Here is a 19,468-nt window from a genome sequence, read left to right as displayed (position 1 = left end):
TGCCCTCAGGGGGATTAGGAGGGAAGATACATGGGGTTACGGGGATAGGGCTTGGGTGGGATTGTTGTTGGTGCAAGCTCGATGGGCTGAGTGGCCTCTTCCTACAATGTTAGGATTCTATGATGATTCTATGATGATCTGAGACAAAACTCCAAATGGAATTTGGGCTCATTCAGAAATGCAGGTTTCCACGAAGCATTCATAATTCGAGCCATACATTGATTGTAACCCTGTACCAAATGCGTCTCTGTCGGTTTATTGCTTGTTTATTTATTCTTCTGAAGTGGTGCTGCAGTTCCTAATATGGAAGAACGAGCACGAAAGGATTAGTCCCAATTAGTGGAAGGGAGGTGTTGATAGCAACAGATTTGTAAGGATAAGCTGTTTATTAGTTGGATGACAGACGTGCGTTTTAGTGATTTTTGGCTCATTAACAGCAGAGAACACAGGAAGCAAGTGAGAAAGGTTACAGTTGTGGTGTTAGAAGGATTTATGCACCTGTAAAGTCGAGGCCATCACCTGTTCCGCTGTGGCAGTTTCCAAACTCCTCGTCACATTCATCTGAATCCAAGGTGGGAGGGGATGTGGGGACTGGAATCGGAAAACAAAAAGAATGAGAATTTGCAACACTTGCAATGCTTCTGCTGTCTCTAAAAGCATACATTATGCATAGACCATTTTAATTATCAACTAAGACAACCTTGAGCATTTTCAACATTTGCTTTTCCCTTTCCGCCTCTTCTGAAGGGCAGGATTACAGTTTCACCTCGCCTAAGGCAGCATTTATTTATGTGTGAGTCTTCAGGGTAAGTGCTGGCAGGCTACTCCAACAGGAGCTATGGGGCATTACCACCGAACCCTGTCTTCTGCTTACCAATGCCCACATCAAGCGAGGAACTGTGATTTACTTTCTTAATGCAGAGGCGCTAAAATAACAGAGCAAGCAGCGGCTGAGTAGTCACATCCTTGCCTCTCAGTCAGAGTCATGGGTTTGTGTCCCGCTCCCAGAGATGTGAGCACAAGAAGGCTCCCAGTCCAGTGCGGTACTGTACTGAGTGAGTGTCGAACTGCTGGTGGTCTCCTCTTTCAGGTGAGACATTAAACCGAGGCCCCATCTGCTTCCTCAACAGACATAAAAGTTCCCATTTTACCATTCCAAAGAATCATAGAATAGAATCCCTGCAGTGCAGAAGGAGGCCATTCAACCCATTGAGCCAGCACTGACAACAATCCCAGCCATGCCCTATTCCCACATATTTACCCGACTAATTTCCGAGACACTAAGGGACAATTTAGCATGGCCAGTTCACCCAACCCGCTCATCTTTAGAGTGTGGGAGGAAACTGGAGCACCCGGAGGAAACCCACGCCGACACGGGGAGAATGTGCAAACTCCACACAGACAGTGACCCGAGGCTGGAATCGAACCCGGGTCCCTGGTGCTGTGAGGCAATAGTGCTAACTACTGCGCCACCGTGTCGCCCACCGAAGGGCAGGAGTGTTACCCAAGGTGTCCTGGGCAAAACATATCCGTCAACTAACATAACTAAATAAGCAAATTATCTGGTCCTTGCCACATTGCTGTTAGTGGCAGCTTGCTGTGTAAAGATTGGCTGCCACACTTCCTACATTACAACAACTAATTGGGGCAGGCACAGTGGTTAGCACTGCTGCCTCACAGCGTCAGGGACCCGAGTTTGATTCCCAGCTTGGGTGACTATCTGCATGCAGTTTGCATTTTCTCCCCGTGTCTGCGTGGGTTTCCTCCGGGTGTTCTGGTTTCCTCCCACAGTCTAAAGAAGTGCGGGTTAGGTGGATTGACCATGCTAAATTGCCCCTTAGTGTCAGGGGGACTAGCAGGTGTTATGGGGATAGGGCCTGGGTGGGATTGGTATCAGTGGAGGCTCAATGGGCCAAATGCCTCCTTCTGCACTGTAGGGATTCTATGATTCTAAATAAAGCACTTTAGGATGCTCTGCGGTTGTGAAAAGTGTGATATAAATACAAGTTCTTTCCTTTATTTGAATTGAAGCTTTTCACTCCCACCTGGCTGCGATCAGCTGACCCACCATCAACCAGGGATCATATCTGGGACCTCCCAAGTCTGCAAGGTTCAACTACTCAATGGATAAACCCACTGTGCCATCAGTGCAGCCTCCAATGGGATTTTCTAATCATGGGTACAATGAGGGTGGTCATTCCTATTTGGACTTGAGCTTTCAGCAAATACCTTGGGTGTGCATTCGTTTCCAGCTCTGAAAGCCATTCGGTCTGAGGTAGTCATTGCTTTGCTGAATGTAAATGTACCATGTGCCACTTGTTAGGAAGCAGCACCGAACAACATTTCACACTTGAGAACTTGTTTAGAGGGGGTATAATAGACTGTGCAGACAGCTTTGATTGTTGAGGGTTAAATTATACCTGCCTGCTGAAATATCAGAAATATGTCAACATGACTCACTGTGGATAAGGTTTTCGCGGAATGAACCATATGGTAAAGAGATAGAGTAAATGCATTGATATCATACTGTTATTTTACTGTTTAATGTTTTCCTAATTGCCGGTGTTAATATGCTCATTAAATAGGCCAACGAACTGTGCCTGGATGACAGTCACACTACTTTCCCCAACGGAACATGTTGCAACTAAAACTCCCTGACACCGTCTCACTCGAGTAAGTCTCCAAAGGAAAGGATCCTCAAGTGGTTTGAATTACACAATTATTCCAGCAATGCACAGCTCGGGCGGAGTGAGAATGGTTGTAAGAAAGTTCCTCACGGAGGGGTGTGTTCTGATACCAGATGGGATTTGAAATGTGGAATCTATGGGTGAAAATTTGCCACAGTACTGCATCGATGGTGTTAAACCATCAATTAATGTGGCTGCACTGATCTCTCAAAATATTCGTGGAAAAGACGCAGAACACTCAGCTGCCGTGCACCTGACCTACTTTTATTGTTTTCTCATCACATCGCACAGCGTTTTCATGAGTCATGAGGTGCTGACAGCTGGAATAACAGTACCTGAGTTCAACTTTACTTTTGGGTTGATTTCTACCGGCAGTGTGGACACTCCGGGAACTCCAATCTAATTGATCGGCTGATTAGAGTTGCTGATAAGATTAATGTTGGGAGGTTCAAATCTTAAACACCATGATGAGCGCAGACTGGTTTAAACCAGTCCCTTAGAACGGCACTGGGTGACTCAGTATCAGCACTGCTACAAATCCTGTGCCCCCCTCCACTCCCATTCCCCTTGCAAAGGATGGCATATAATCGCATTTGGTAGCGTGCCTGCATCATATATTCGAATCTCCAAACATCTGGAAACATTTGGATGCTTGTGGGTTGCAGATCTCTGTCTTGCACTGACTCAACACTGACATTTCAATGTGCTCGACTGGGGATTTTGTTTGTATATTTTACATTCCTGCTTTTACTACGAATGGAAACGTGCAAGTACAATTTAGTTAAACAGTCCAGTGACACGTTATATAGCTGGGATTGCACAGACCTCCTCATTTAGATGCACACACAATGCTACACTGACTATTCACGAGAATAATACCAAGAATTAGAGTATAAAAAGCAAAAGAAATGAAGAACACATCAAGCTGTTTGTGACCTCAGGAAATTCCAAAGTGCTTTATAACCAAATATGGACTTCTGAAGTGTTGTCACAGTCGCAGTGTCGGAAATGCAGCAGCCAATTTGTGAAATGAATGAACTGATGTTCGCTGAGGGATGAATATTGGCCATGCCACTGGGAGATGGTCCCTGCTCTTCTCTGAATCGTGCAATATAATCATTTAGACCTACACAAGAGGGCCTTAGTTTAACATCCCATTCAAAAGCCTGCACCTCAGACAGTACACCAGTCCTCCAGTACTGCACTGAATTATTGTCAGCCTAATATTCTTTGTTCCTGTCATCAGAGTGGGACTTTGAAGCTACAGTCTTTTGAAGCGGCACGTTGACACAGCGGTTGGCACTGCTGCCTCACAGCGCCAGGGACCTGGGTTCAATTCCGGCCTCCTCTATGTGGAGTTTGCACGTTCTCCCTGTGCCTGAGTGGGTTTCCTCCGGGTGCTCTGGTTTCCTCCCATACTCCAAAGATGTGCGGGTTAGGTTGATTGGCCATGATAAATTGACCCTAGTGTCAGGGGGATTAGCAGGGGAAATATGTAGTCTTATGGGAACAGGGCCTGGGTGGGATTGTGGTCGGTGCAGACTCGATGGGCCAAATGGCCTCCTTCTGCACTGTAGGGATTCTATGATTCCATGACTCAGAGGTGAGAATGCAACTATGACGCTAAGGTTAACACGTATCAACCGACTCAAGAACAGCTTCTTACCTGCTGCCATCAGACTTTTGAATGGTCCTATCACACATTAAGCTGATCTTTTTCCTCACCCTACCTGTAACTGCAAAACTATATTCTGCACTCTCTCCTTTCCTTCTCCCCTTTGTACTCTATGTACGGTATGCTTTGTCTGTATAGTCCATGAAACAATACTTTCCACTGTATCCCAATACATGTGACAATAATAAAGCAATTCAATCAAAATAGTTACAAAGAAAGGTTGTAGTTATGCAGAGAAGGTTAAAGGAGAACTAATAGAGATTTTCAGAATTACGAAAGCTTTATAAATAAACAGTGAAGTATAGTTTTTACTGAATGGTCAAGTGTAATGAGGGCATAATACAAGATCATTAGATCCTCATGATCCTTTGTGAACTATGACGACTGATTTGCTTTATTATTTACCAGAAGAATGAATGGGCAGCATCATATCTAATCTTGAATGTGAATGAATAGAATTCATATTTGTTACTTAATTATGGGGAATGAAGCAAAGGACATAAGATAATCACTGATATGTTTTGGGTATCTCTGCTGATATCTTTAGAAACATAGGTTCATTTAGCCAGCTTTGTGAGTTACGAAAACCTTTTTATGACTGTACCCATTGACAGTGTACAGTCCAGTGGGGTAATATCACAATTTATCAATTAGCATATAAATGCTATTATAATGAAGGCATCAACCCAATGTTTTTGAACATATTAGCGCTGCTAGAATTGTGTCCACGAGAATTCCATACAAATGAATGAATATTTTTGTGACATAATATTGCGGTAAGTGCAAGCTTCTGTGTTAAGTGAGGTGACTCACAAAGGAACTGGTGAATGTTTTTCTTCACTGTTGATATACAAACATATTTTAGTCAATGTTTGATAAATTACAGCTAGGATTCTCTGATCTCATTCGCCCCGCCATCATTTCTAGCGAGAACGGAATACTCCATTCGCTGCAGCGGGACCAGGAAATCCCAGCTGCGGGAGAGGCTGGAGAATTCCGGCTGACATCTCCTGCTGCTGAAGTTGTCTCGTTGTTGTGAATTATTCTAATATTAGGGTGGAAGTGTCAATTACAAGGGGGCACAGGATCAAGGTGAGTGGGGGAAAGTTTGGGAGAGGTTTGTCACACAGAGAGGGGTGGGTGCCTGGAACGCGCTGCCAGAGGTGGTGGTGGAAGCAGGCACATTAGCGACGTTTAAGAGGCATCTGGATGGGTACATGAATAGGGAGGGAATAGAGAGATACGCACCGAGTAAGGGCAGAAAGTTTTCTTTTTAGTTTAGTTAGGGCATTATGATTGGCACAGTCTTGGAGGGCCGAAGGACCTGTTCCTGTGCTGTACTTTTCTTTGTTCTTTAATAAGACCAGAAAGCGACATGTATGTCAGATATTGCTTTTCAAATATCCTCTAATCTATTTATAAGATTTATACAGATGCCTGCACAACAATATTGTAACCACTAAAATATGTCTACTGAAATATATGACCTCCAGGCAAACTTTCCGATGACCAGTGGAGCACCTGCCCTGTCGAAGGTAAATTACAATCCTTCAGCCCTTTACTGACACACAAGAAAAGTAAATGAAGATTTAACAGTGAGTGGAACTTTCGATTTCAAGTGTTTCATCTTGTTTCAATCCCCCAGTCCACCCCCAGGGGCAATTCCTGCTGATGGATACACTCTACAATGAAGCCACGGAGCATTTTAAAATTCCCTGTACCTTCAATCTCACAGCCCAGCAGCTCCATACGTAATCCTAACCCGGCCGCCGACGCTCGCTCCGGGTAGATACGAACGTATCTTGTTAACAATGGATCAAATTTCCGAATTTCTGGCGTATCATAGTTGGTATTTCCTTCAAATGTCTAGACGATACGGAAAAGAGTTCTCAGACATCAGTCGAATCCATTAACAGAAATGCACACCAGAGACAAAATATGCTCATTTCTCAAATGAAAATATAATGAGCTACATCTGCATTATCTGCATTACATTTTCATAACTTAGCAGCATTGGTAATTACAATATTGCTCCCAATTTTCAAAAGTTGACAGTCTGAACATAATCCTGGAATTATGTACAACAGATGCTGACATTATTCAGTAAATCTTGCGCGATCCGAACATTGGACTTTTCGACAAAAATCCAACAGAAAATTGTGAAGTGAGTACGGACATGGGGTGGAAAAGCCATACATCAAAGGCAAATTCTTCACATCTTATTTCTTAACAACAGCTGCAAGTCAGCAAAAGTGTTGCCAAAGATTTCACTTAAAAATTCAAATCTAAAAATGGTTGCCACCAATTTAGAAGGGAAACACAGACAATCCCACTGAATTGCTATGTTTTATGCCTGCCTTATGCCCAAAAACATGACACAATGCATACCAATTTCGATCCCTATTTATGGTGACTTTGGATGATTTATTAAATTGTCATTAAAAAATCAGACAATGAGCTATTTCCGCATCACTATGAATTTGGTAAGTAATCACACTGGGCATTTACAATATCATATATATTTTGTTGAAATTGGCATTATTTGATTGCATTTCCAGATGGGATAGAGACTGCAATTTCTGACTCAAATTTAGATGCTAACCTGCAATCATTTTTCTACACTGCTTCCTTTAGTGTTTGTGGTGAACCATAGATGGTTACCACTATGGGTATTGAACCATAGATGGTTATCACTATGGGTACTTGTACATATGTTACTCTTGTTACTGTTGGGGTTAGGGTTGGGGTGTTCCACCTGTTAGCATTGTTCTGTGGTACACTCCGTTTGGCTCTGCCTTCTTACAGGAGTATAAAGGTCACTGCTACTTCCTAGTGGCCCTTAGTCTGGGATAGTATTGTTAAGCAGTATGCTCTATTCTTGTTGTGAATAAAAGCCTTTATTCCCGGGTACGTCCTAGCCTCCCGAGTGAATTAATCGCGCATCAGTGTTATTTTCTCAGGTTTTTCCTAGTCTTTATTTATATCGTGGTGACGGAAATGTCATACCCATCGGCAACTGCTGGAGTCACGTGCAAGAGTTGAGCTACAAAACGGTGAGAACTGGCCACACGTGTAAAACTAAGGAAATCACACTGATTCCCGACCAAATAACTCCAGGTCCCACTCAACACTGATGGCTTCATGATGGCATGTGGGCGGCATGGTGTCACAGTGGTTAGCACTGCTGCCTCACAGCGCCAGGGACCCGGGTTCGATTCCCGGCTTGGGTCACTGTCTGTGCAGAGTCTGCATGTTCTCCCCGTGTCTGCGTGGGTTTCCTCCGGGTACTCTGGTTTCCTCCCACAGTCCGAAAGATGTGCGGGTTAGGTGTATTGGCCATGCTAAATTCTCCCTCAGTTTACCCGAACAGGTGCTGGAATGTGGCGACTAGGGGCTTTTCACAGTAACTTCACTGCAGTGTTAATGTAAGCCAACTTGTGACACTAATAAATAAAAAGAAAGAAAAAGAATGGTTTTTCCATGAGTAACATGTTTGGAAGCATCTTTTTGAATATGTGATACGTGAATGCAAATTTTATTGAAATGCACCATTGTACGATTTATCCTTGATGAGACGGATATGGAGTGTTCCTGTTTCCCCAAACAAAGATTCTCCAGATGCTCTTTCATGAAGGGAATCTTTGCATTCTAATTGGTATGGCGTCTTCCGTTTTGCCAAACAAAGAGGCACTTTGCATTTTAAGTGCAATCCGCAAGGACAAAATGTTGACTTTGTGTGGGAGCAGTGTTCTGTTGCATGGAAAATTGAGATGAACATATTCTGACTGGGACGAGGAAAGGACAGTAATTTATTTTTAATGTGGACGTGTTCCTTATTTTATATGTTGAGAGCATGGCAAATGTGACCCGGGGCTCTTGGCACAGTGCTGCATATGTGTGCTTGCTTTCTGACTGTGAAAGCACTTGAGATGTTAATGTTAGTGGCAGCATGATGGCACATGCTGGAACCTGGTGCCTTACTTTCATTTCAAAGAGGAATCATCACACCTAAAGGCTGTGATCACAGTCTACTTGCCTTCGGTTTCGAGCTGCCAGGATTTGTCACCAACTTCCAGTCTGATCCATTCGTGCTGTAGCCCAGTTTGAATCTCCGCATGAACACTTTATTGTCCCTCTGCTTCACCCCCTGGATGATCACGCTCCGCACCTCTTTCTCCGCTCCCAGGTCGATCTGTATCCATTCGTTATTATAGGACTGGGGGCTCGGTTTTAAGGCCCAGCCTGCTCGACTGGTGAGAAGCCGAGCATGTTCGGGACCCCAGTAGCGGTCCATGGAGGTCGAGGCGGTGATCTGGTTATCAGTGATGAGCCCGGACACCATTCCCAGCATTCCGGAGCAGGGATAATCTGCAGGACAAAGATAAGTGGCCGTTAGAGAGGAAAGGGGGGTCATATTTCATTATAAAGTTGTGCTTAATTACAACGTGGAAAAATAATCTATCAGTAGCCGTCCAGCATGAAAAATCAAGCCGAGGTGGGATTGTTGTCGGTGCAGGCTGGATGGGCTGAATGGCCTCCTTCTGCAGTGTAGGGATTTTATGATTCGATGAAATGAAGCAGACTGCAGCCTTATTGGTAAGTAACAGAATGACACATGCAGCTGGAGAATTCTGTGGCATTGTATTACTTCCCACCACTTGTCGGAAAGCTAAGTATTAAGCCCTTCAAATGCGATAATGCAGTTGTGGGTAAAAATTAATCACAGCAAGAACGTCCTGTTATTTTGATCTTCTTCAAGGCATCTCATCTTTAGTTCTGGTTTGCTGCATGGGCCATATTCTTTGACTTAGATGGGTGCTTTTATTCTCAGATAGTAATTGCTCGATCGCATGCTTGTGCAATCTGCTGCTTTCACTTTCAGACATTAGCTGCTTCACAGCACGTTTCATTAGCATCGGCGGGGCTTTCTGTTAACTTTTGAGGTTGAGGTGCTCTCTTTTGAGAAGGGCCAAGATCCAATGATGACAATTGTGATAGCCACCCTTTTACCTCCTCTGTTGGCACGGGTGGCACAGTTGTTAGCACTGCTGCCCTACAGCGCCAGGGACCCAGGTTCGATTCCCGGCTTGGGTCACTGCCTGTGCGGAGTCTGCATGTTCTCCCCGTGTCTGCGTGTGACACGGTTTCCTCCGGGTGCTCCAGTTTCCTCCCCACATGCCGAAAGACGTGCTGATTAGGTGTATTGGCCGTGCTAAATTCTCTCTCAGTGTACCCAAACAGGGTGGCGACTAGGGGATTTTTACAGTAACATCATTGTAGTGTGAATGTAAGCCTACTTGCGACACTAATAAATAAACTTTCAAACTTTTTAAACTTTAAAAAACTTTCCCAGTTGTTCGAGGCTCCAAACACTCCTTCCAGGCGAAGCAGCAATTTACCTGCATTTCTTTCAATTCCGTCTATTGAGTTCACTGCTCAGCTCACCATGGGGTCTTCTTGACATTGGTGAGACTAAACACAGACTGGGTGACTGCTTTACATAACACCCCCGTTCATTCCACAAGCATGATCCCAGGTTTCCGATTGCTTGCCATTTGAATTCACCACCTTGCTCTCACCTGCCCTCCACCTGCTGCGGTGAAGCTCAACACCATCTGGGGGAACAACACCTTGTCTTCTGATTAAGTATTGTACACAGCCTTCTAGACTGAACATTAAGCTCAACAGTGACAGACCACAAACTCATGTTTCCGCTTTCAGATGGAGCTGCAGATTATTCTGTCATCCACACTCACTCTGGACAAATACTTTGGGTAGTATTTGCCAGTCCCATCGAAAGCGAACCTGCCGTGGAGTCCCCAGTGGCAGAGGGCGCAAACAACGGGAAACCCTGTTGACAGTGGCATGATCAGAACATACCAACTTTTACAGAGAAAGCATCCTTTCCGGTTGTATCACAGCTTGGTATGGCTCTTCCTCTGACCAAGACCGCAAGAAACTACAAAGGGTCGTGAACATAGCCCAATCCATCACGCAAACCAGCCACCCATCCATTGACTCTGTCTACACTTCCCGCTGCCTCGGCAAAGCAGCCAGCATAATCAATGACCCCACGCACCCCGGACATTCTCTCTTCCACCTTCTTTCATTGGGAAAAAGTTACAAAAGTCTGACATCACGTACCAACCGACTCAAGAACAGCTTCTTCCCTGCTGCCGTCAGACTTCTGAGTGGACCTACCTTATATTACGCTGAACTTTCTCTACACCCTAGCTATGACTGTAACATTATATTCCGCACCCTCCCCTTTCATTTTCTCATATGTACTCTATGTACGGTATGCTTGTGTGCAAGAAACAATACTTTTCACTGTATCCCAATACATGTGACAATAATAAATCAAATCAAATCAAATGAAACATACCCTACAGACCAATGGCGAGTGGCCCTGCCCTCGCAAACATGTCACATGTGGAGGCCGCGAAGAATATCCCATCTTTTGTTTCTTTACAGCAACCATTACCATTGCTCTCTCACTCACCCTCTATCTTCGCTTTTATTCTTCCTTTTTCTCTCCCTTTCAACAGCATTAAACCCATCCCATTTCTGCAAGAGTCAAATACAACTCAAAGCATTAACTCTGAATTTCTTTCTTCACTGATGCTGCCAGGTCTGCTAGGTATTTCTAGTATGTTTTGGTTTTTTTATTTCAATGGCAACATTTCATTATGAGAAAGGTACATTTACATCTTCTATTCTCTTCCCGCACCTAGTGGGGCACTAAGGCTGACTTTCATCTGTTTCCATAGCTAATAATTCCAGGAACAGTTGCCAGTCTGTCGCCAGAGGCTTATGGCTTGAGGGGCACTACTTGAATCTGCAGCTTCTGACTCAGAGGGAAGGACACTCTCACTGTGCCATAAGACCTCGCCACATTTATATCTGGAGCTGTTTAAAGGATTAATCAGGTTGGAGCTTTGTAATATAAATGGTAGTACGTTATGAGTCAACTGTATCTAGGTCTCTATATGTATATTCAGATAATTATGTATCGTGTTATGTCTCAAATTCACTCAAATGTGCTGTAATGCTAATTGAGGTCTGTTACCGACAGGCTGTAGTAAAGAGAGACCACCAATAGCAACTCAGATAGAACAATGTAAAAACGAGGGACACTTGTTACATGCTTGAGTATAAGCTTTAATGGGGTCCTGTGTAAGCTGCTTCTCAGAAGAGTATTCTTCTGTATTCTGAGTATTCTGAGAAGCCAACCTGGGGATTGGCTATCCGACAGGAAGCAGAGAGTCGGAATAAATGGGTGCCTTTCTGGTTGGCAGATGGTAACTAGTGGCGTGCCGCAGGGATCGGTACTGGAGCCTCAACTATTTACCATTTATATAGACGATCTGGAGGAGGGGACTGAGTGTAGGGTAACAAAGTTTGCAGATGACACAAAGATAAGTGGAAAAGTGAATCGTGTGGAGGGCGTAGAAGGTCTGCAGAGAGATTTGGACAGGCTGAGTGAGTGGGCGAGGATCTGGCAGATGGAGTACAACGTTAACAAATGCGAGGTTATTCACTTTGGAAGAAATAATAGCAAATTGGATTATTATCTAAATGGAAAGAAATTACAACATGCTGCTGTGCAGAGGGACCTGGGGGTCCTTGTGCATGAGACGCAAAAACCCAGTCTGCAGGTGCAACAGGTGATCAAGGAGGCAAATGGGATGTTGCCCTATATCGCAAGGGGGATAGAGTATAAAAGCAGAGATGTCTTGCTGCATCTGTACAGGGCATTGGTGAGGCCGCAGCTGGAATACTGTGTGCAGTATTGGTCCCCTTATTTGCGGAAGGATATATTGGCCTTGGAGGGAGTGCAGAGAAGGTTCACCAGGTTGATACCAGAGATGAGGGGTGTTGATTATGAGGAGAGACTGAGCAGATTGGGTTTGTATTCATTGGAATTTAGAAGGCTGAGGGGGGATCTTATAGAGACCTATAAGATAATGAAGGGGCTGGATAGGGTAGAGGTGGAGAGATTCTTTCCACTTAGAAAGGAAACTAGAACTAGAGGGCACAGCCTCAAAATAAAGGGGGGTCAGTTTAGGATAGAGTTGAGGAGGAACTTCTTCTCTCAGAGGGTGGTGAATATCTAAAATTCTCTGCCCACTGAAGTGGTGGAGGCTACCTCGTTGAATATGTTTAAATCACGGATAGATGGATTCCTGATCGGTAAGGGAATTAGGGGTTATGGGGATCAGGCGGGTAAGTGGAACTGATCCACTTCAGATCAGCAATGATCTTATTGATTGGGGGACAGGCTCGAGGGGCTAGATGGCCTACTCCTGCTCCTATTTCTTGTGTTCTTATGTTCTTCACAAGCTTCACATCACTGGACATTATCTAACAAGGAGGAAGAGATGTAATTAATACTGGACTCAGCAAAACTTTAAGAGCAGGAGTTTTCAGATGGTGGGGTTTCCACCATCTGAAAGTCAGGCACCCCGCACCCTTTCGATGCTCTCAGTGATGTTAAACGACTGGAGTCGGGACTTCTGCCCTCACTCGGGAGGAAGTCCCGCCTCAGCGGGCCAAGTCGATCAAACGTCAGTGGGGGAACATTTTGGCAACAGAGATCATTGTATCATAAGGTTTAGAGTGATGGTAGAAAAGGATAATAGGCAGACCAGAGTAAGAATAAATAACTGGGGGAGAGCTGACTTCAATGGGGCAAGAACAGAGCTGGACCAGATAGACTGGAACGAAAGGTTGGTGGGAAAAACTGTAGCTGAACGATGGGCTACCTTCAAAACAGAAATGGTGCAGAAACAATCAAGGGTTATTCCCTTAAAAGGGAAAGGTAGGACAGACAAATCCCGAGCTCCTTGCGGAGTGGGTAGATGAAGTTCGATGCAGGGAAGTGTGAGGTACTGCATTTGGTAGGAAGAATATAGACAGTATAAAGTAAGGGGCAAAATTCTTCAGGGACTGCAGGAGCGGAGGGAGCTGGGTGTGCATTTACACAAGATCACTAAAGGTGGCAGGACAGGTGGGGAGAGCAGTTAATAAAGCATATAGTATTCTGGGCTTAACTAATAGGAGCATAGAGAACAAGAGCAATGAGGTTAGGCAGAACCAGCAGCTGAGTTGGACCTCAGCTAGAATATTGTGTATTGGATTATCTAGATGCCACACTATAGGGAGCATGTGAACACATTGGAGAGAGTGCAGAAGAGGTTAATGAGAATGGTTCCAGGGATGAGAAACTTCCATTATGAGGAGAGGTTGAGACTATCCTCCTTGGAGAGATGAAGGCAAAGGGGTGATGTGAAGGAGGTGTTCACAATCACTAGGGGGCAGGACAGAGTAGATAGGGAGAAATAGTTCGCATTCATAAAAGGATCAAGAATGAAAGGTCACAGGTTTAAAGTGATTTGCAATTGAAACAAATGTGATGTGAGGGAAACCTTTTTCACATGATGAGTGGTTCGGGCCTGGAATGCTCTGCCTGGATGTGTGGTGGAGGCAGGTACAGTCGAGGCACTCAAGAGGGCATTAGATGATTACTTGAATAGAAGCAATATGCAGGATTTACTGGGAAAAGACAGGAGAATGACACTAAGTCAGGATGCTTGTTTGAAGAGCTGGTGCAGAGACGATGGGCCAAATGGCCTCCTTCTGCGCCGTAATAATTCTGTGGCAACGAGAACTCTTCCAATCCAGTATTGTTCAGGAGGCTGTCAGATCCAAAACACAATGGCTAATTCTCAAGGTTGGAAAGATCCTGCCCTTAAAAGGTTGCTGTAGTAATTACATCACTTTCCCTTGTTGTAAGGCAAATTCTCACCATCCAAACATGTCTGTTCCACCACCCCCCCCCCCCCCCCCCCCCCGCCACCATCAATCATCCTTTGAGCACCTGTTTGACATTTCCAATTTAGTTTTTTTCTGTGAAGCCACATCCCCATGGAACTGATTTGAGATGGCCATGTTCCAATAATGTGGAATGTCCACATTTACATGGACAACCAGTCTTGCCTGTAATTTCAGTGGGGTTGAATTGTCATGACGATTCTCCTGCTGGCATTGACTGACGGAGAAACAACAGAATCCCCAGTCTTTTCACTAACTCAGGAAGGCCACCCCAGAATGCCAAAGAGTCTTTATATGTGCGGAACTCCTCATGTTTGCGTACGTTTAGCGATCTCAGGCTTACTTCGAGAGTTCTTTTTAAGTTACAGATTTTAAAAAAAATTATTTAAGCTCCTCTCAGCTTTGGTGAAACTGTCAGATTTAGCTTCATTGGCACGTCTTAGACACATGACACATGTACATCTGGCAGAGGGGGTAGATTTCCAAGCCAACAGGCCAGGCTGGATTCAAATCTGTAACCTAAGATAGAAACAGATTGCATTTATATCACTAATCTCAGGATTAGTGAAGTATTTTTTGGTGCATAGTCATGTCTGTAATGAAGAGAAACATGGCGTCCAATTTATGCACTTGGAGCTCCCACCAACATCACTGAGGTTACCAGGACACTGGGGGAAGTCTTTCCATGTGGCTCCTGATAATCCCCCAGGCAGCGATCTAACTCATAACTGGTCTTAGCTGGATCAGTGATGGAAAGCTTACTGGCGCACTGTGTGGCATTTCTTAGTTAGTTAAACTCCAGCAGTGCCGTGGGCCATACTTGGAGCTCCCAAAGCCTTGGCTCTGCTATCCTGCTCCCAAACTCTGCGGGTGAGGTTGGGGGGGGGGGGGGGGGGGGGGGGGGGAACAGACATGTTTGGATGGTGAGAATTTGCCTTACAACAAGGGAAAGTGATGTAATTACTACACCAACCTTTTAAGGGCAGGATCTTTCCAACCTTGAGAATTAGCCATTGTGTTTTGGATCTGACAACCTCCTGAACAATACTGGATTGGAAGAGTTCTCATTGCCACAGAATCACAGAATTATTACGGCGCAGAAGGAGGCCATTTGGCCCATCGTCTCTGCACCAGCTCTTCAAACAAGCATCCTGACTTAGTGTCATTCTCCTGTCTTTTCCCAGTAAATCCTGCATATATCTTCTATTCAAGTAATCATCTAATGCCCTCTTGAGTGCCTCGACTGAACCTGCCTCCACCACACGTCCAAATGAACTGCACAGTGTGAGCTCTGTGTTGCCAAACTGAAGTTCTACAATTGTATAAGGGGATGGTAGCATCATGGACATGTTATTGAGCAATTAGTCCAGAAGCCTAGGCTACTGTTCTGGAGCCTGCCTAGTTAGAAGCATGTAATTCACCAAGCTGGAATTTTTTTTTATTCATTCATGGGACATGGGCTTCGCTGGTTGGGCCAGCATTTATTGCCCATCCTTAGTTGCCCTTGGAGGGCAGTTGAGAGTCAGCCACATTGCTGTGAATCTGGAGTCACATGTAGGCCAGATCAGATAAGGATGGCATATTTCCTTCCTGAAAGGAGATTAGTGAACCAGATGGATTCTTCCAACAATCGACAATGGTTTCATGATCATCAGTAGATTCCTAATTCCAGATATTTTTTATTGAATTCAAATTCACCATCTGCCATGGTGGGATTCGAACCCGGGTCCCCAGAACATTAGCTGAGTTTTTAGGATTTATAGTGTAGCAATAATACCACTGGGCCATCGCCTCTCCTAAAGTCATTAACAATGACTGTTGTAAAAAACCCATCTGGTTCACTAAAATGTTTTAGGGAAGGAAATTTGTTGCCCTGATCTATAGTCTGGCCTACAGGTGATTCCAGATCCACAGCAATGTGGTTGCTTCGTAACTGTCCTCTGAAATAGCCTAGCAAGCCACTCAGTTATTGGCAGCTTGCTATCACTTTCTCGAGGGCAGATAGGAATGGATAATGAATACCAAGCCAAGATTGAATATAATTTTGTTTCAGATTTCTCAATAACTTCGTTCAGGGGCTCTTTAAACATGGTGAACATTTTTTCCTCCTTTACCACGTATTCAACTGGTCAAAAATGAGGTTACAGACAAGATGGTTGGTGTTGCAGAAAACAGTTAACTCTTTGTCGGTTTATCTGAATGAACAAACTATAAAGTCAGCTTTCTCACAAGTTGATTTTTACCTGTAATCTTGCATCCATATAGTTCGAACCGAAGTGCAATACCGCCTTTCCATGACTGTGGTCTTATGCGAACGTATCGTGTTAGGATTGTCTGAGGAAACTGCCTTATAACGATGTCTTTGGGATTGCTGTTACCTTGAAATATCTGTAAACAGGAAAGACAAACATCACAAAGTGTACAGGTAAGACAAGTTGCTTATACTTCAAAGTGTCTTTGCTCTGATCTCCGATGCAGAATGTTAAGGGCATGGCTCCAACACTGCTTTCAGCACCAGCAACCTTCTGGGGTAAGATGTCTGACTGTGGAATAACATTTTAGCCAAGCCTGTTCCAACCCAACATTTATACTTTCCAGTAGGAATCACTTGCTATTAACCAGGAGCAGGAATCCGAGTCACCTTTGCTCCTCTCTACTTCAAAATAGAAAAGCCAAATTGCAGAGCCCTTAGCATTGATCTTGACTGACTTCCGATAACTCTGATGTGGAGATGCCGGCGTTGGACTGGGGTAAGCACAGTAAGAAGTCTCACAACACCAGGTTAAAGTAACCTTTAACCTGGTGTTGTGAGACTTCTTACTGTTCCGATAACTCACCAGAGAGTAGGATTGGATACTATGAGGTTTATAACTATAAGGTTTATATGATTGTAATGTTATGGGACAATGTCTTAAGGAATAAGGGGGTCATGTGACATGTTCTGATGACCCCATGAGAGTAAGTCTGGGTGGTTTGACTGCTGAAGATCAAAGGGAGGACCAGACTGTGTTGCTGGGGTGATGTTTAAAGTGCTCATGTTTCAAGACAATGGCAACAGTGTTTGGGTTCGCAATGGGCAGACTGTTGGCGGAATTTTCCGTTCTGCCCGCCACGGGAATCGTAGCAGGCGAGGGGCGGGCCATGGAAGGTCCGTCGACCTTGGGTGGGATTTTACGGTTTGGGGGCGAGCGCAGCTGGAAAATCCTGCCGTGTCTTCCAAAATTCCAGAAAGGTGTTGAAAGTATTGGGTTGTAAACAGTTGTGCTGTAAACTGTCATCTTCCTCTCAGATGAACGAGAGTTGGGTTTAATAATTCAATCATAATTATAGAATATAACAGAAGCATAGAATCCCTACAGTACAGAAAGAGGCCATTTGGCATTTCTACCTGAATGCAATGTTTCATATTGCCATGGGGGAGAGTGCAGAGGAAGCCATTTTTGATATCAGGTTACAAGTTTCCTACAAACCAATGAATATTAGAACAGGCAGCTGGTTTGATATTGTTTATGTAACATTATTCATTATTCATGTAAATTGAGTCTGTGTCTTATAAGTTCTGTTTGTGAACAGAATTCCCACTCACCTGAAGAAGGGGCTCAGAGCCTCGAAAGCTTTTGTGGCTTTTGCTACCAAATAAACCTGTTGGACTTTAACCTGGTGTTGTTAAACTTCTTACTGTGTTTACCCCAGTCCAACGCCGGCATCTCCACATCATTGATATTGTCAGCAGAGAGGCTACTGGCTTTATGAACTATCACAGCCAGATGCAGGAGAAAGGTAGTCTCTCATCAAGGAGATGAATCCTGCAGCTATCTAAGGATTCCAGGACATTTGTCCTTCACAGGGTTAGAGGGGCTGAATAATCAGGACAGGTTTTACTGCTGATAGTAGATTTAGAAAGGCTCCAAAAACTAAGGGAAGCTCTTGGAGGCAGTCACTCGACTTACTATTTGACAAAATGGATAAGTGCAAACATACTGGAAGCTGAGAGCGATCATAGAGTCATACAGTGCAGGAGGAGGCCATTCGACCCATCAAGTCTGCACCGACCACAATCCCACCCAGGCCCTATCCTCGTAATCCCATACATTTACCCTAGCTAGTCCCCCTGACACTAAGGGGCAATTTAGCATGGCCAATCCACAAAACCCGCACATCTTTGGAGTGTGAGAGAAAACCAGAGCACCCGGAGAAAACCCACACGGACACGGGGAGAACGTGCAAACTCCACACAGACAGTGACCCAATCTGGGAATCGAACCTGGGTCCCTGGCGCTGTGAGGCAGCAGTGCTAACCATTGTGCCACCATGCCATCCACAGCAACTGTGGACTGTTTGTTCTAAGGACTGTAATTCCACAGAGAGTATAATGTGTGATAAATGCAAAAGAGGACATCCCTTTCTAAAGATGCCTACAAAATGAGACCATTTTAATTTTAACTTGCTGCCAGCATGAATTATTGCTGTCTATTCTGTACGGTGATGTGATTATGACAGACATTCCCACTGCTTCTCAAACTAGGCCCCTGAGAAGAATGCCCTTCAAAGCACTACACTATTCTCTGATCATTTCCATTTTTCAGTCCAAATGTATCTCAAATCATACTGCAATCTGGCATTGTGGACGGAGATCTACTGAAGTCTACCCTAAGGCAAATTGATCTTTTTTTTGAGGTATTTAACAGTCGGCAGTAAGAAATTAGATCTTAATCAGTCATCACTAAAACCTATTTTGAATCTTAAGTCTCCAGAGGGGAGAACGGTGTTTAGGACAAAAATAGTTTCTTTATGTAATCAGCGCTGAGGATTCTCAACGTTTCCCATGTCTTTTAGTGTGTTGTTGAAGTGTGATTACTTCAGGATATAGTGTGCACTATCTTGAAGCTTTATCAGCTGTGGCGGAACTCAAATCCCAGGATGGATAAAGATCTCTATTTATAGTTAATTGTGTTCCTGCGGAGACGTGCAAGGAACTCCAACCCAGTCGAAGGTTTACTTTAACTTCTCCATACAGCTGATAATGACACTAGGGTAGCACTGCTGCATTCATTTAATAAAATGGTCACTGTCGCATCAATAGGGTGCATGTTTTTTTAATTATAAGTTAGACCAGCTAATAATCTTCCTTTCCCTGATAAAGAAACAATCCAATTGATGGGGAGGTGTTGGCGTGGTGGTATTATCACTGGACTGGTAATCCAAAGACCCAGGGTGGTGCTCTGGGGACTGGGGTTTGGATCCCACCATGGTAGATGGTGAAATCTGAATT

General features: G+C 44.3%; 1 protein-coding gene across 3 annotated transcripts in view; it reads right to left on the bottom strand.

Annotated features, from left to right (window-relative positions):
* nrp1a (neuropilin 1a) overlaps positions 1–19,468 on the bottom strand; it is a 223,176-nt gene that overhangs the window by 47,791 nt on the left and 155,917 nt on the right. For 2 of the 3 annotated variants that reach the window (XM_078233256.1, XM_078233263.1), the window contains exons 9-12: positions 16,440–16,584; positions 8,399–8,730; positions 6,084–6,228; positions 499–591 (exon numbers count right to left, since the gene is read on the bottom strand). In XM_078233256.1, the coding sequence (XP_078089382.1) occupies positions 499–591; positions 6,084–6,228; positions 8,399–8,730; positions 16,440–16,584 (715 nt within the window). The remainder of the gene's footprint in view (positions 1–498; positions 592–6,083; positions 6,229–8,398; positions 8,731–16,439; positions 16,585–19,468) is intronic. The other variant, XM_078233272.1, reaches the window with a different exon arrangement.

This window comes from Mustelus asterias, chromosome 2 (genome assembly GCF_964213995.1).
Source record: "Mustelus asterias chromosome 2, sMusAst1.hap1.1, whole genome shotgun sequence".
Lineage (NCBI taxonomy): Eukaryota > Metazoa > Chordata > Chondrichthyes > Carcharhiniformes > Triakidae > Mustelus > Mustelus asterias.
Note: the sequence above shows the minus strand (reverse complement) of the source record. Positions and strands in the feature narration are given on the sequence as shown.